This window comes from Cyanistes caeruleus, chromosome 3 (assembly GCF_971803275.1).
Source record: "Cyanistes caeruleus chromosome 3, bCyaCae1.hap1.1, whole genome shotgun sequence".
Taxonomy (NCBI): domain Eukaryota; kingdom Metazoa; phylum Chordata; class Aves; order Passeriformes; family Paridae; genus Cyanistes; species Cyanistes caeruleus.
In genome coordinates, this window is record NC_141703.1 from 102,030,502 (window position 1) to 102,048,522 (window position 18,021).

The 18,021-nt window shown below is 41.8% G+C and overlaps 1 protein-coding gene across 2 annotated transcripts in view; it reads left to right on the plus strand.

Moving 5' to 3' along the window:
* The first annotated feature begins 2,745 nt into the window (after positions 1-2,745).
* The window catches only part of UVRAG (UV radiation resistance associated), a 97,843-nt gene continuing 82,567 nt past the window's right edge, over positions 2,746-18,021 (plus strand). The window contains exons 1-2 of one of the 2 annotated variants that reach the window (XM_023943973.2): positions 2,746-3,172; positions 17,657-17,774. In XM_023943973.2, the coding sequence (XP_023799741.1) occupies positions 3,092-3,172; positions 17,657-17,774 (199 nt within the window). In that variant the 5' untranslated portion in view covers positions 2,746-3,091. Of the gene's footprint in view, positions 3,173-12,268; positions 12,427-17,656; positions 17,775-18,021 lie in introns of those variants that run through there. The other variant, XM_086883407.1, reaches the window with a different exon arrangement.

Here is an 18,021-nt window from a genome sequence, read left to right on the forward strand (position 1 = left end):
TGGGATAGAGTTAATTTTCTTCTTAGTAGATGGTAGCAGTGGTTGTGTTTTGGATTTAAGATAAGAATAATGTTGATAACATACTTTTAATAGGAGAAGGTGAAGAAGTGGGGGAAAATCAGTCACAGAAACATGTTTCATCTGAGGACGGACTTATTTTTTTTAAAAGTTTTTTTTGTTTTTTTTTTTTATTTTGGGTAAAAAAACAGTGGCATCTTCACACTGCTTCCATAAATTGTTTTTAGTGATTTATCTCAGGAAAAGCTATTCTTACAGCTATGATCTTCTCTGATTTTATATCAAAGTCTAAGTTAGAATTAGTTTTGTTCCTTGGAGGAAACATAACAAGAGTCTCAAAGGCAGAAAGCATTCTCAAAATTTCTTGATGTTTAGATAATTTTGTCATTCTGAATGCATTTTTCACACCTTGAGCAAAGAAACAGCCCTGATTTCATCATCAAAATCAAGTTTCAATCATCCAAGGTGAAGATGGGATGCTCAGAAGGAAGGAGAGTATGTCTTGTAATCAACCAGAAACAAGGCGGTTAATCAAACTGATACAACAGGTCCAAAATTACTATGTTTGAACTTCCTGATCTCAGCATGTCTCAGGAGTCTAGGTGCTTGAAAATAGTACACTGGCTATAGAAAATAGTGAAACAGAAAGTTGTTGGGTTTTTTTTTATTCCATCAGAAGGAAAAAATGGAGATACACTTGTTCTCAGATCTTCCAAAAAAGGCCACTGTATTGAATTATTTTCTGATCAGAGACAGCAACATCCAGATCTCACACAGAATACCAGGCTCAACAATGTCCAAAACTTAAGCTCGAGGTATCAAATTTATTTGATGCCTACATGCAGAATCAAACAATTTGGGAAAAAAATGTCCATATAGATGTGTTACTATGGGATAAACCAGGGAATCACTCAAAGGAAATGTTTAGCATCTCCATTTCAAGTAGGAAGCATTTTGGAGAAAAGCAGACCATGGTGAGCAACTGCAAAAGAAGGACCAGGATGGAAGATGATGACTTCATCCCACAAGGATGACCATCAAACCCCAGAAAACTTGACTTTCCATTCCAATTTTCATTTTACTTCCTCTTTTTAACAAGTTCACTTTTTAATACCCTAGACCAAAATAAGTGCTAAAGACAACTCTACTACAACACCTCAACACAGCATGGATATTACAAACCCAGGAGTACTGCAGGTGAATGAAGGCTTCCTGGGCTTCCAGCAGGATGGTCTCCATGGTGTGGGAGATGCATAGTGCTGAGGACTGGAGGAGAGGAAGAACAGAGGACAGGGTTTTCCAGCACTGTACAGAACACTCAACCCCTTCAGAGCTGTCCAGCCCAGTGGGAATGGGCATTTTCAGTGCTGTAGCACACACTAGGGACAGGTATTCCCAGTGTTTCTGAAGGGATGGCAGGACTGGTGTTCCCAGCAGTGCAGGGACAGGCGTTTTGGCTCAGTCCCTAATGGTTCCTGGCAGTGCCATGAGGATGAGCATCTCAAGTATGACCACATATGCCAGGCAGGTGCTGCAGAGTGCTGTTGGGATGGATGGCCATGGTGGGGTACAGGGGCAGGACTGGTGCTCTGAGAGTTGAACGATATGTGGGGATGGTGCTGTTCCAGGGAGGCATGCTCCCCCCTCAGCTCAGGATGGATGTTGCCTGGGTGGGATGGGCTGGAGGTAGGTGCTGAGGAGATGGTTGCATTGGGTTTTGATGTGTGTAGGCATCATGGTTGGTATGATGCGGCATGAGTTGGCCTGATGTGGGATAGCTTGGCATGGAATGGGATGTGTCCGTGTGATGTGGGATGGGTTTGTCTGATATTGGGTTGGTTGGCACAATGTGGGGCAGGCAGGTCTGTTGTTGGACAGGTCAGGGTGATATGAGACAGCTTGGGGTGACATGGGGCAGGTGGATGTGCTGTGGAGAAGGCTGGGTGATGTGACGCAAGTGGATGTGATGTGCAGAAGGTTCATAGAATCATGGAATAAGCTGAGTTGGAAGACACTCATCAGGATCATCAAATCCTATCCCTGGCCCTGTGCAGGACACCACAACAATCCCACCATGTGCCTGAGAGCATTGTCCCAGTGCATCTTGAGCTCTGTCAGACTTGGTGATGTGACCGCTTTCCTGGGGAGCCTGTTCCAGTGCTCAACCACTCTCTGGATGAAGAACCTTTTCCTGATATCCAACTTAAACCTTCCCCACCTCAGCTTCAGGCCATTTCTTCAGGTCCTGTCATTGGTCAGGAGAATTAAGAGATTGGTACATGTCCCTCTGCTTCTCCTCCCGAGGATAATGAAGACCTCAACGAGGTCTACTCTCAATTTACAGTCTCTCCTCCGGGCTGAACAAAAGAAGTGACCTCAGTTGTTCCTTATAAGGATCTCCAGATCCTTCGCCATCCTCATGGCCCTCCTTTGGACCCTCTGCAGTAGCCTAAGGTCTTTCTTATATTGACACGACATAGATGGATGTGACAGGCCGGCCTGTTGTGGGGCAGGTGTTACATGGGGCAGGTGGATATGATGTGGGGCAGGTCGGAGAGATGTGAAGGGGTGGTGAGGATGACGCCAGTGCCGATCCAGAGGCGGGTCCAGCCTCGCAGCCCCTGCGGGTGCCATGGCGACCGCCCCCCCCTCCCCTCAGCTGAACTATTTTCCGTCCCACCACGTGATGACAACAGCTCCCGCACACGTGACGGACGGCGTGCTGTCAATCAAACTCGCTCTCCTCCAATCACCGCCCGCGGTTGGGCGCTGTCCCGCCTTCCGGAAGCGCGCCCTCGGAATGACGCCGGCGCGCGTTCCAGCGGTTTGACAGGGCCGGCGGAGCGGGGAGTTGATTTGCGTCAGATTAAGCCAGTCGTAACTCGAGAACTCGAGTGGGCTCCCGCCCCTGCGGCGCCAGGACCAATGGGCCTGCGGGAGGTGGCGCTTCACTCGCCGCCTGGCACTGCGGTAATATGGCTCCGTAGCGGGCGGCCGGCTCGGCGTTGCTGCCGCCATTAACCCCTGCGCGCCCGGCAGCCTCGGGGAAGTGGAGCGGGGACCCTGCGTGAGGATGACCTCGGCTGCCGGTTCCGCCGCATTACCGCCCGGCTCCGCCGCCCGCGCCCTGCATGTGGAGCTGCCTTCGCAGCAGGTACGGCGGGGCCTCGGGACGGCTCTCGGTGGGGGCTGAGGCGGAGGAGGGTGTCCTGGGGTGAACCAGGGGTGTCCCCCGAAGTGTAGGGTGCTGTGAGGTGAAGAGTGCTCTTTTAGGTGTGGGACACCCTGAGGTGTACACAGGGGCGTGCTCACTGAATTGTGGGCTGTTCTGGGGTGAACGGAGATGTTTCCGGAACTGAGGGGGGCTCCCTGAGGTGTACAGGGGTTGCTCCCTCGGGTGAATGGGGGTGCTCCCTGAGGTGTGGGGTGCCCTGAGGTAAAGGTGTGCACAGGTGCTCCATAAGGTGTCAGTGGGGCTTCCCCGCGGTCTGGGGGTACCTGAGGTAGAGTCCTCAAGATGATGGCAGTCCCTGAGGCAAGGGTGAATTTAAGCATCTTTTAGGCTGGTAGGAGGGCGAGAGGAAGCATGGGGCTGGGGAGTCTGTGCCTCTCTCCCGGGGGACTCAGGTGGTATTCCCTCTCCCAGGAAACTACTTCTGTGTCTACAAAGGATCTGGAGCAGACGAAAGGTGGGAGTTGCAGCAGGAATAACACAGTTAAAATCGGTGTTAAACTTGGGCACTTCGTGAGGCCAGTGCAGCTGGGGTGCCCTCTCCTCTTGGTGGGGTGGGGCACAAGTGTGGATATAACATGAAGTGTATTCTAAAAAGCGGTGAAAGGTTCTCTCCTCGCTGCATCCTTCCTTCACCCCCTTTACCTGTTTGCTCGTAGTTGGCTTTTGGTTTATTGGGCATTTGTCACATGTTTTAACTTTGGAGAGCATTAATTTTAAGCGAGGAAGACTAGGTTCTGCCTGAGCATTTAGCAATCCTTGTTAAACTGACTGTGCCCTTTCCCCTCATGCATGTGGTGACTGATTGTACGGCAGCTGGAGCAGAAGTGGTGAAAGTGGGAGTAGTTAGCAAAATTTTGGTTTTCTTTAGAAATACTGTAAGATGTGAGTGTTGTTTTGGCTCATTGACTTGGTGCAGTTGATGTTATTATCTGTGTTACTTGAGCTACATGTTACCAGGTGGGAATATAAAGAGTACCTAGAGAAAAAACCAACAAATGTTAACATGAAGTGGATCTATAACTGCTCTTTTGTTAAACATGTTCTAGGAGACATCCACTTATGGGCAAAGGCAGGGAATAGAGGTGGCTGTTGGCCACCCGACCCTAATTTGTAAGCAAATACTGATTCTGAAATGCGGGTCTGTTCTATGCTAGTAAACATAAACATAAACACTGCTCTGTATGAACAGGAAACAGTGGGTTGTCCATGAGATCAAGTATAGCCTTCTCCTTGCTGAATTTTTGGTTTTCTTCTTTCTCAGGCTTCTGCAAGGACCAAGTGAATGCTGCAGGGAGAGGCCTGAGATATTAGTCATTGGACTTTGTTTGTGAAAGTGAGACCAAAACACAGGCTTTTTCTCCTAAGAGCAGAAACTTTTATAGGAGTTCCTAGGAGCAGAAATTGAGTCATCAATTATAGGATGTTCCAGTTCAGTAAATATTTATTGAGGATGCTTGTATGTTAATTGTAGCAAATATAAGGCTGTGATAGAGACTGAGGTATTGTTCTGCTGTGTGCTCTGCTGACACAAGGAACATGTGCTGAGGGATCTATGTACTGTGTCTGTACTTAGAATCAAATTGAGAGGCTCAGCTGAACACACTGACAGCAAATCACCCTCTTTATCTGAGCTCAAAAGTCTGTTACTGAAGTGCAAGATATCTTGAAGGGGGTCAGCACACTGGAGCTATTTTACTGCAGAATTATGGAAAAGTCATTCACAGTACCACCTCTGTAATGCCACAGTCTGGCTGATCCAAGCTGTGTGGTGCTGTGTATGGCAAGATAATTGTTTGCTATGTGCCAGCACAGAAATCAACTTGGTGATTTATTTCAGTAGGCAGTTTTCTCTAGAACAGCCAGTGCTACATTTTTTTGAATATAAGGATCAAGAGCAGAATGGTCTGAGTCATGACTATAAATCTCACTAAAGACAAATTCTCAACTGTGAATTCAAGGTGAGTGCTTTTAATGACTCTGCTGGTTTTGTATGACTGAGGCAACTTTTTAGGGGCATAAGTACTGATGATGTAATTTGGGTTTACTAGTTTTAATTATTCCAGTAACATTCACACTGATTAGAAAACAACATTCCTGGTACTGACACTTTTGCAGGACTGAAAAGTTAAGTCCAAAACCTTTTGCTACTGTGATCACACTTAAGTCAAAACTGACTGACCTCTTCTTTGACTTGTTTGTGTGGTGGGATGTGTGGGGCATAGAATGCTTTTTGATGTTGTAGTCTGTATTTTAAGGAAGAGAAATAGAGCATACAGCTGTGAAGAAATGCATCTGATTAAACATAAAATTCCCATTTGAATCCCTTAGTAATTGTGTCAGGATGTTGTTCTCTTTTGCTGTAAGAGTGAGCACAACAGAACTGAAAATGTGAAATAATTGCACTTTAGGAGCACAGATTCTTTAGTATTATCTCTTCCCAATTGCTCAACGTAAGAAAACTGGGAGTGTCATGGTAACTTAAGGATTTCTGAATGCTCAAAATAAACTGTTAAATCCTGTCATTATAAGCAGTTCAATGCAGTGAGGAGGTTGGGGAATCCAAACCTTTTAGATTCTTATATATCCTCAATGGAAGGGATTGGACAGAAAAATGAAGCTTGAATGTAGACAGGCAGTCATGCCACAGTCAAGTGATCTGTTGAATGCTACTGTGCTAATTGCTGGCCAAAACAGATTTCACATGTGGTTGTCTAGTGACAGGAGAGCACATAGTCATGGACTCCAGAACCAGTGCCTGGGAGGGTGTATGTGAGGAAGGGAGATGTATCTGCTGACTATGGATGTGATGGTAAGGAGGGACAGGGTAAATTGTGCCAGTGTGCACAGCCATGAATTGTGTCAGAGCAGGTGACCCAGTGTTTTCTATATCTTTCAGTTCACAAACATCTCTTGACAGATAGTGAGTTTGTGTGGAGAGGAGCAGCAATGAGGTTTCAGCTACAGGTGTCAGAAGTGTATGTTTAGGGTAGAGCAAAACAGAGCAACCATTAATGAAACTTCCCAAGGACACTCTGTAGCTTCCATTATCGTTAATGCTGGGATTCCTAAAGGTCCAGGTGGAGTTTTGTGCACTTCTAAGAGTCAAAGAGCAGTGCTCAGCATACTGCATATTGGCTCCTGTGGCTTCCATACTAGTTTAACTCTGGGAGCATCTCTACCCTTAGGATTTGACCATCCAACCAATTTTTTATCCATTTAACAGTCCACTCATCAAATCCATCTCTCCAATTTGGAGTGGTGGACCATCTCAAAGCCTTTAGAGAAGTCCAGATAAATGACATTTGTAACTCTTCCCTTATCCACTCTTGTAGTCACCCCATCATAGAAGGCCATTGCGTTGGTCAGGCCAGACTTGACTTTGGTGAAGCCATGCTGGCTGTCAGATCACCTCCCTTCCATGTGCCTTAGCAAAGCTTCTCAGAGGATCTGTTCTGTGATCTTCCCAGGCACAGAGGTGAGGCTGACAGGGTGGTAGCTCCCAGGGTCCTCCTTTCTGGCCTGTTTTAAGATAGGTACTATGCTTCCCCTTCTCCTGGGACTTCACCCAACTGCCATGATTTTTCCATTATCATGGGGAGTGGCTTGGCAGCTAAATTAGCCAGTTCTCTCAAGACTGTGATGAATGTCATTGGGTCCCATAGACTTGTGCACATTCAGGTTCCTCAGGTGGTCATGAGCCCTATCTTACAGTGTAAGGGCCTTTGTTCCCCCAGTGCCCATCCTGCTGCCCATCCATTCAAGCGGAGCAGGAAGAGAGGCTGTCATTGAAGACTGAGGCAAAAAAGTTGTTGAGTACCTCAGCCTTCTCATCAGTTGTTACCTGTTTTCCAGTGTTATTTATCAAGGGGTAACACGTTCTTTGACTTTCTTTTTCTAGGTAGCATATGTGGAGAAGCTCTTCTTTTGCATCCCCTGCCAGGTTCAGTTCCAGATTCAACTTGATTTTTTTCTTAAAAGATGTGTGTCATTCATGTGTCCGCTAAAGATGTGTATCAGGCAACATTTTGGGCAACGTGGCAGAAAGGGATGATTCAAAGTGTGCTGGCAAATGTGTTTGAGGGTCTTGTGTAGGAGAAGTGAAGAAAGTTACTGTATGGGCCCAGGGCTGCACATGAATGAGACTTCCAATTAAACAGTATGAAATATAATAAAAAAAATAGTATCCTTTTAAACAATAGTTTCATATTCCTCCTGTTATATATTCTGCTGAGTTAACTGAAAAAATAAAAAAAAGACTGATTCTTAAGTATTTTACTTCCCCTTTCCTACAAAACATGGAGGAATCAGAATAGTGGATGGAAAGTGTAGTATTAGAATATTGTTTTGACTTCTCTTTGACACACTCTGTCTTTAAATGCTGAGTGGGAGGGAAGTGCTGCTCCAGTGTACCACCACAATGTGAGTTGTGACCTGCTAATTTTATTCAGTTGTAACCATACCCAGCTGTTTCTATGTTTATTGTTTGTTAGAGTCAAATTAGGAGGAATAATTGTTAAAGTTGCTGGGAAGTTGTAATTTTAGCCCAAAAGGCTGGCTGTTAACCTGGGGCTGGAATTTTTAGTCTGCAACGTACTACCAGTATTCTGTAAGGGATGTAGGTGTTGATCTGTTGATAAGTTAGAGAGACTGTTATGTCCAAAAGCCATACTAAATTGGTTTTCATGCTTTATTTGGGATATTTATAGTAGGTTGTGGAATGCTCTTAATTGAGCAACTTACTAGCTAAAGACTGAAGTCTCATTTTTGAAGGGAAAGTGACTTAATTGTTCTTGATTTATCATCCAGCAACAAGATAAACATTAATATGCTTCAGGTTATTAATCATCATATACTGTTTGCCTGTGGAACCTAGAGCATCCTTAAGTGCTTCTATAAGGTCAAAATTGCCTTTGCTTTGATTTTGTTGATGCCCTTGATAATGTAAGGCTCTGCTTACTTTTTGGGTGCTTTCTTCTGCGTATCATCTTGATATTCTCAGGTTATTCCCACAGCTAATGTGGACTAGTGCTCCCTTCCCCAGGGTCATGCTTAGAGGCTTAAGGGACTTCTCTCAACTGCTGCAGTGTGTTATTAATGAGGTGGGACTTGCACTCTGATGTTCTCTTTTCTATCTGGTGGGTTAGTTCCCATGCTGTGTCCAAGAAGCACATATTAATGTGTCAAAGAAGCAGCTACAGTTTCAGTCTTTCATCTTGAGACTAAATACTTAATTAGACAAACTCAGAGAAGAAAACTGAAAAGGGAAGATGTTAATTCTAACTACCCCTTCTAAAACGTTTTGGTTAAATATGGAAAGACTGTCTAGTTTCCTATTATTTGCATCTTATGTAAATACCTAGCAGGAAGAGCTTTGTCTGGCCAGTGGGCAATATTTGTAAGATTTTCTTAACCATAGTGTAGAGCAATTTTTTTAGGGTGTGCTGACAGGTCTTACTCTTTGGAGCTGTGATATTTGCCAGCTTGCTGGATCTGTCACTCTTGATGTTATAGTAACCATAACCAAACACAGCTGTTGAAAGAATACACAGAAAGGACTTCATTTGCCCAAGACCCTGCATTTTTGAGCCCTTCCTGCTAAACATTGTTTAAGTTAATTCTGTGTATTGAGTCTTGTTTTGCCATCCCTAACCAGCTATCATGTTTGTGTCCCAAGACTGAATGTGTCTACTGTACCTGCCCCTACAATATGTTTTAAATTACAGGCTGTTACAGTCTTTCTGCAGAAGTTAGCATAAATTCTGGATGTGAAAAAAAAAGGATAAAGATGCAGAAGATTAGTGAGTCATGTGGAAGTCATGAGCTTTTATCAGTTTTAGTCTTAGTTCTTTCATTCATTTTTGACTCTAAGTGGTGTAGATTTTCTACTATTATTATGGGGTACAAAGAGAAGATTTCTTGCGCCAGCTGAACAGTTACCAGCTGTTTACATCATTTCATGGGGGTAGAGGTTGAGTTCTGAGTTGCTTCTCAGTGTGAATGCAATTACTTAGTGAGGAAGGAGTTTACAGGGTAGCTAGCAGGAGAGGGTACAGGGGAAGATAGACCAAAGAACACAGCTGGCTTTCAAGAGTAATACATAGTCTTAAGTTTTTTTCAGTAATAGTGTAGTTATCTAAGTTTTAATTATCTTCTGATGCTACTGTTGCTTTAATTAATATTAAAGAAGCAGATCATGCCATAGACTAACATATTTTGGTATACCTAACATTGACTTCAGATGTTGCATTCTTTAACTCCATACTCACCTTGCAAAGGGCTATTTTGCACTCAGATAGCTGGAAAATAATTTTATTTCTGCATGGGCCATGTCAAGTATTGGGATATTCCTTATTCTTCCTGTTTCACTTTCTCCTTGTGTGAGTTAGGGCAGACTTGGTCTTTTTTGAACATCTTCCATTTGCTGACTATTCCTGGTGAAGCTCTCACTGCAGAAGCAGGAGTAGCCATGGCATGGGGTATGGATTGTTAGAAACCTGTATTGACCCTTGATGTGCTCACGTGAAAGCTTCATAGCTGTTTACCTTATTAAGGGAAACTTTCAAAAGCCTTTCAGCTGCCCAGAAATGTAAAGGAAAGGAGGCACTTTGATTTAAGGAACTATAAACTAAAATTTGCATCTTGGAAAACTTTGAGCCTATGTTGATGAAATGGCTTTGATTTTTCTTGTGGTCATTTAGGCTTTGACTTTTCTTGTGGTCATTTAGTCATTGAGTAAATCACTCAGCACAGGTTCAATGTATCTGGTTCCTTGCATAAGATCTTCAGGAATGTGAGGTATGTTATGTATGTGACCATGTTGTGCCTTCCCAGGAAAAAAAGTGCAGTTGTGTTCCTACAGTGCATCTTTGAACTGGTGTTGTCCTCAGTTCTGATTCCTAGTAGAAATAGTTTTTTAAAGGCACTTCAAGAAAGTAGCTGTATCTTCAAATGGGAAAGGAGCTCCTGGGTGGCTGTTGATCACTTGACATGAGGAAATGGAGATGGGAAGGAGGCACAGTTATGAGAAGAACCACAAGTGATTCACTGAACTAATTATGGCTGTGTAGCTTTGAGGGCCTAGATGTCTTCAGGTGTGTACTGGAAGACATTAAAATAGAACTAAAAATTCCTTATGGTGTGTCCCACAAAATTGCATATCAAATGCTTCTGCTTTTCATCAGAAGTAGATCTGAAAGCCCGTTTGATTCTCTTGACTCTGAACTGTGGAAAACTGCTAAATTGTGAATTTCATAAATCTTCCTAGCAAGTGTGTAAATTGGAGTATGAGCATTTTCTTGCCCTTCCTGTGGTTTTAAGTAACCACACATCTGTGTGGTGCCTGAACTTCCCATGTATATTTATGGAATATTAAAAGCTTTGTGTTTTGCAGCAGAGTTGACCCAAACCTTCTGTGAGATATGCTCCACTTCAAAAAAAAAAGGTATTAAATTGGAAAATGAGGCAGCTTGAAAACTCATATAACATTAAGCATGAGTTTTTGTCTACCATTTGACTTGCAAGAGATGGGATAATGTGATTGCTTCTTAATATTCAAACCGGCATGGAGAGGTGAAAGCAAATAGTGAAAATCTGATTAAGTTGAAAGGTGCCATATGGAGGTGTAGAACATTGCTGTGGTAATAAATAATGCTCATGTTGGCTAAATGTAGATCATATTTTGATAACTTTTTTTTTTTTTTTGTTTCAGGGCTGGAGGTTTTATGCTTTTTAAGAAAAAAATTACTAACCTCAACCTGTCTGCTATGAGCTACAAAGTACACAGAGCTCTCTGTTTTAATAAGGCTTAATTCTGACAAATATCCAGACATCTAAATAGCTGGCATTGCAAGCTCAGGTCCATTTAGTTCAAGAACACTGGATTTGCTGTAGTAACATTTGTGTTGCTAACTAATCTTTGCCTCCTGCTTTAATGCTAAAATAGTTTGAAGGATTTTGCTTAAATTCTTCCAGAGCTTCTGTGGGTCATCAATCAAGGAACCAAGCTACAAAAGTCATGTGAAAGCCAGGTAAAAACAGAGCATGTGCCATCTTATACAGAGGTCAGAGCTGATCCTGATCGGAATTCAAGGAATTTACTTCCTTGACAGAATTGTGAGTAGGCCACCAGTCTGAAAATAGAGATGGTGCCCAGAGATGAAAACTGTCTTGGTGTGTCTGGATTAAAAACTGTTTGATAAGTAGGTTACTCCATTAAAGGCTAAGGAAGGAGATCTGCTGGTGAAATTTTAGCCAGTGTTGAAAGTTCTTTGTTCTGGAAATACAATAATTGCTTTTCAGCTCATCAGGTGTCTGAGAGAACTTTGAGTGGCGACATAATTTTGGTGAATTTGGGCTAAGTAATTTATGTAAACTTCTACTTTGCTTGTACAAGATGATTTCCCAGCGTTCTTAATGCTGCTTTTAGCATTGTATTTACATTTCAGGCAAAAGTAAGTTTCTGGTTACATGAGTTGTATGGAAAGTCATCAGGAATGGGTAGGTGGGGCAGCCTTTTTCAAATTCAGTCGCAGATGTATAAAACTTTCTTCCTGGGCAGTTGAATTTAATCTTCATTCTGGAAAATGTATTACTATTTATAAAGTTCTTAAATAATCTCCCTGACAGAATTTGTGAAACTTGCTTATGGCCATGGGTGCATTGGGCCCACTGTTACTTGGTAACATCTCCAAGTTTTCAGTCAAACCCTCCATTCACAGAGGGGGCTGTTTGATGGCATCTTGGATGGTTCTTCCTGGAAGAAACCAAACTGCCTACCTTGCTTAAGTTCAGACACTTCCTTGACACCTTTGCAAATTTATTTAACATGTCAAGGGCTTGCTAAGAGTAGAGTTCATGAATGGCTTTGCTAAAAGTGCCAGTGCTATAGAGAAGGCAGATGTGGGACAAAGAGAAGACAGACCTCCCCCTTTTCCCAGCTGTGAGCTATTAGATCAGCTCAGCTGCTGATAGCATGATAGGCTCCATGTGATAAGAATGGGCTTTGCTGTTGCCCACATTTGTGACCTGAGCTTCAGAACTGATACTTGGAGCCAGAGCTAGAGTCAGTGTGATGGCTGAGTACCAGAAATAGAAAATGGTGTTTGGCTGTGTTCTCATCCACCTTGGATATACTGACATTATTTTTGTTTTTTTCCCAGGATCTTCAGATTCTTGTAAGGGAATAATGAAGTGGTTAAGATGAAAGAGGAGTCAGAACTCCCCATGCATGCTTTTGCTACCCATTATATAACCTTGAACAAATACTTACGAAATTTCATAGATACTTGAGGCTGTTGTAGGTAGTCCTGTTCTCCTGCCATGAACAGTCCAGACCTTGTGTTAACCAGTGCACTTCTCTCTCATTTGTCTTACTCCCTTTTCTTACCTCCCTGCTGTAATTTTTATTAATTATGCCAGATTATTAGACAAAAAAACAGTGAATATCTTTATCATTTTGGTTTCTCAGACCTGGAGGTAAGCAAAGAGTGGCATCTGGATCATCTTAAGCTGTAAAGAAACTTAAGTGTTGAAGTCTGCTTGCTCTGTCCTCTTTTGTGGTGGGCATATCTGTGTTGCTGTAGGGAGCTGAATTGGAGTAACTTACCTAGATTTTGCCCTTACTCACACAGTTAGATAGTCTTAGTAACTCGTGGTTTTGGCAGCTTTACCTTGGTTCAATTTGCTGACCCTTACCATAAGTCTGCACAAAACACATTTTGCAGATGGGAGCATGCATCAGGATGCTGAAGGTGACATTCTAAGCAGAGGTAGTGAAAGATTATGGCATCTTATTGTTGAGGCAACTAAAGCATGAAGGGACCAGACATTTTCACTCCTTTAGACCACAAAAGACTGGGTAGACGGTCTGGAATCATCTGATGAAAAAGCTGTCTTAACAAGGTTGATGATGAAAATACTTGATTCTGGAGTAATCTGATTTATTTATGGCCTGTGATAAATCTGGAGGGGTTCCCAGAAGGTCATTAAATGGGAACACTGGATATATTACAGAACTGCAAATAGTTCCTCAGATTGATGAAAGCTGAGTGCTTCTCTGAGTTTTGAATGAAACTGGTGGTTGCTGAGCAGGGATGGTCTTGCTGCACTCCACAGCAGCTCTGTTAAGATGCTGTTGTAGAATTCCAGGAAGCTGCTTTTCTACCTCTGCAGGCATGAGGGATGAAACCTGATGGTAGATTCTGCTCTTCAGATCTCTTGCAGCTTTCCTGATTAGACTTTGTATTTATCTTTGGGATATCTGTCTGCTTATAACCTGTGCTATCTTTACATGCAGCAGTGCTTTTAAAATACAAGCTACTCAGGATTCCTCCTAATGGAAAATTAGGAGCTCTCTTCTCCCAGTTCGTAGTCATTTATCTTCAACATAGAAGGAAACACAATTTCTGTCATGTGAGTCAACACGTAGTTGCTATATAGTGGTTGCTTTTAATCAAACGCAGCTTAGAATGGCAATCAAAGCAAAGGATAACCAGGCCTGCAGTGTAATTTCACTGCTTTATTTGCTTTCTTGGGAATTGCAAAGGTCTAGGACTTGTGTCACAAACCCCTGAGAATGAGCTGTTCGACTTGTTGTACTACCGTGCTAATCACTGATCCACATATGGCACTGTTAAAGCTGTGTGTGCTAAATTGAGAGCTCTTGGAAAGGTTAAATAACCCTTTCCATGGTATCAGTTCTGCAAAAATAACCTCTTTTGCTGTAGTATATCTTATTAAGATACTTGCTGTAGATGGCTGTCTGAGGTCTTCAGTCTTGTATTGCTGGTAATGTGTAAACACTTTGAGAAGATGGCAATGAAAATTAGCCACATTCATTGAATATTTTGCTTCTTTTTTTTTATGGAAGCAGGTCCTACACTATCATCTTGCACATCAGGCCTGCACTGGCCTTTTTGAAGTTAAGTGACTCATGAGACATTTGGGTTGTTTTTTAGCCCTTTTATTTTGATTTTTAAGATGGGCTTTTTGGAATGACTGTTCTGACTGCAGAGCATTTTATCCTGGGGGACTCCTTCTTCATGATGAAGATTTCTTGCCACTTTTTTAGAAAGAGCAAAATAGCTGAAAATTGTCACTAAAGAAAAGGGACCTTTTTTAGCACTTGACCCAGAAGGAGGAGGAAAGCAAAGAATTGTCTATTATTTGCAGCCACTGTATTCAACATAGAGTGTACTGGTTTATTCTCTAAAAAGAGTTGCTTTTGCAGTTTGAAATGCTCTGGTATCTCATTGTGAACTGCCTTCCCCTTGGCTTGTGGCAGTGCCAGGCTCTGTTGCTCCATGTACACTTCAAGCTGGTGGTCTCATTCCCACAGTTCCCTGCCACTGGCCTCTTCTTGCTGTCCTGTCCCCTCCTTGGTCTGCTTGTCCAGACATGTGGTGAACCATATTGAAGAACTGAGCTGGTGAAACTAACTTAGGAAAAGGAGAGCTGGTTAGTTTCCATCCAGACTGGTTCCCAGATACAATTCTGTGAGCAGCCTCACAAGTGCTTATTTCTGGTGGAACAAATAAGAAAGGGTGATGTAGTGCTGGGGGCTGGCAGTATTTGATGTCTGTGTTAGCTGAGCTACAACACAGTGTTGTTTTTGTTTGTGTGTTCCAATGTCTCCAGCACAAAATGATATGAAATGCATAGGAGGTAACACTAGAGATGTAAAACTTCCCTCAAAATAATATTTGCTTTGTCACAAAATAAAGCCCTTGATGAGGAATTCTAGAGCCTATTTCAGTTGTCTTTGGCTGTGTCTTTGTAGGTGATTGTCTTCTGGTTGAACCTTATTATCTTTCATCAGGAGAGGTTAATTAACTCTGACTGTTGCCTCTGTAGAGTTCTGAAGAAATTTGAATAATTCCACATAGTATCAGCAAATATAGTGGGCAAACGGGAAGATTTATTTTCAGGATTCAAGTCTCTCATCATGACCTCACACTAAAGAATGTGAATGATTAAATTGTCTATATATTTGGAAATTTGTTCCCTATCGGCCAGGCTAAATGGATAGGAAGACAGTACTGACTAAGCTGGAGATTCAAATAAACACTCATTACCTGTTGCACATTGAGTTCTGAACTCTGTTGTGGTCTCAAAGCCCCAGATTTAATGATCCTCTTCCAACAGGTTTGGAAGTGAGACTTTAACCTCCAGATCCTGAAGAGTGCAAGGAGGTCAAAAATCATGGAGATAAGGACTCACCTCTTGTTGAGAGGTGCAAGGTGTAGGTTAGGACACAGGACAGCTTTTTTTTTTTTTTTCAAACCTCATTGACTGCATGTTTACTGTGAATGCTAAGAAACTTGTTTGACTTTGCTTGAGAGCTAATCAATGAAACATGCTACTTAAAACAGGCATGCAAATTGGTTTGCAATCCTAAAGAGACCTGGAGAAAGTTGCTCTCTTTGTTAGGGTGCAATGTGGGCTGTTCTTTGTAAGGGATGAAAGGAAACAAAAAGTTACCAAAAATGAAGGGAATGAGCATGGTAGTTGATTGATTTCTGTGCTACTGAAGTTAATTAAAAGAGATGGCACATAAAATTCTTGAATCATTTTTATAGGTAGCAAAATGCATATTCAAAGCTGTTTCTTAAGGAGTGTTTCAGTTGCACATAAAAACAGCCAGCAAAGTTATGCAGCTTTGAGATTAGATATGAAAAAATATTAAAGGTCCATGTGGCTTCTTTTAAGTGAGGCTTAATATTTCTGTTGACATTTTTGATACCAGTTTCTAAGAAAATAAGACCATGTAGTCCCACAGAACATTGTTGGTTGCAATTTTTTGTTTTTAATTTTGTAGTTGATGTCTGTATACCAGACATACCCAGGCATCCTATGTCAGGCTCTGTTTTTAGTCTAAGTCGTAAATAGACTTTGAATGGAATAAATCCATCAATGACTTTTAGGATATCACATGAACAGAAATTTAGTATTCCTCATACTTTTCCATGAACGAAAACTAATTTATCACTGGAGTGGTGTTAAGTGATAGAAAGTGTTATACTATGATTCTAAAAATAGATGGTGGCCTTTCAACTTTTGTTAAAAGCCTTTTAAGACAAACTACAAACAGGAAAATTGTCTTTTGGTTTCAAAAACTTTTAAAATGTGCTCTTGATCAGTCAGCTTTTAAGATGGATTCAGCCTTAAAAATCAAGATGCTTTTGAGAAAAAATGGTGTAAGATGAACTCTGAGGTAAAAGTATGCACTAAACCAGTTGTTTGAGGCTTGTTGGTGGATTGTGGTGGTCCACAAAGTATGTGGAGTCATTTGTCAACATCTCCATGGTATTGGTGAGGTGCTGGTGAGTTGAGAGATTGATTGGGAAAATATGACACTGAAGGATTTGGTGAGAACCTTATGTATTTGAAGTGGCAGTTCGCTGAGCACTGCATTCATAGGAGACTGTTTGAAGCATGGGTCTTAGAAGTTACAGTAGAAACAACAGCTAAGCAATGATTTAAGTGTGACAGTCCTGCAAAATTGCCTTGTTAACTAGTTAAATTTTTTAAGAAGTTAATAATGTAAAATATTTGTCAGAGATTAAGGGTGTGGTGTGATTTGAAGCTAAGACCTTAGCCACAGCTTTTAAAGCTGCTGGGCACAGAGAGGTGGGAGAGAGATTGATTTGATCTGATGATTTTCATTCAAGGTGCAGTATTGTAGATGATGTTGGAGTTTGATGAAATCACTTAAATGAAATATTTTAGTGACGTATCCTACTGTATTCATTCCAAGAGGAAAGGCCTCTCATCAGAGCAGATGGTAACTCACAGTGAAAATCTCAAATTTAATTGTGCCCTTTATTATCCTTGAAAATCTTGATATGTCTTCCTGATGTAGTTTACTTTTATTTAAGGTTGTTAGAGCAGTTTCCAGGCTTACTGTGAAATTAGGAAGCTTTGTTCAGCCAGTTCTTTATGGCTCTGGATTAGATGGTGGTTTGTTTGAGCTCTTTGTCCATTAATACTCGTTGAAAATAGCTTTGGCTGAAAAGTGTTTCCAGTGTGATGATGCAAAACATCTGGGTGATGGTGCTGCTGTGTTTGAAGCTGATAGTGTTGCATATTTGCTTTAAACTGCACAAAGACTTGGGGTGATTTAGTCATGTGGGATAACAGTGACATACAGGACATGAATAGGAATAGCTTCTTGAGTATCAGTGTTGCTTAATCCAAGCTTGTAGGTGCTTGTTGCTTGTCCTGAGGCTTTGCTAAATCTTGGCTGTTTACAATTGCTGTTTGACAGAGAAAATTGAGTGTTTGGTGGGATTTTTTTTCTTTTTTTCACAACAGTGCTTTTGGAATCATTAAAATGCCCTGAAAAAAGAGAAAGGGTTAATTTTCCATCTAAGATACTTCTTTGAATTTTCTTTTTCTTATTTTTAGCGCCGGCTTCGTCATCTTCGGAATATTGCTGCACGTAACATTATTAATAAGAATGGTTATCGCCTCTTGGATACATACTTCACTCTTCACTTGTGTGATAATGCCAGGATCTATAAAGGTAAGCCAGGCTTGCTGTCAGCTCTTTTGCAAGTTAATGTTTGAATTCTTATGATATGAATTCTCTTTCTTTTTTTTTTTTCTTGACAACTTGTTGCCATTAGTTATGTCACTTTTGCTAACACTGGAAAAGAACTTTCCAGTTTCCTCAATTTCATTAAAGTTTTCAGTGTTAGCAGCCAAGGAAGCAAAACAGATGACGGGTTTTGTAGTCTCCTAAATCAGCCTATTTTTGTCATTGTTCTTCC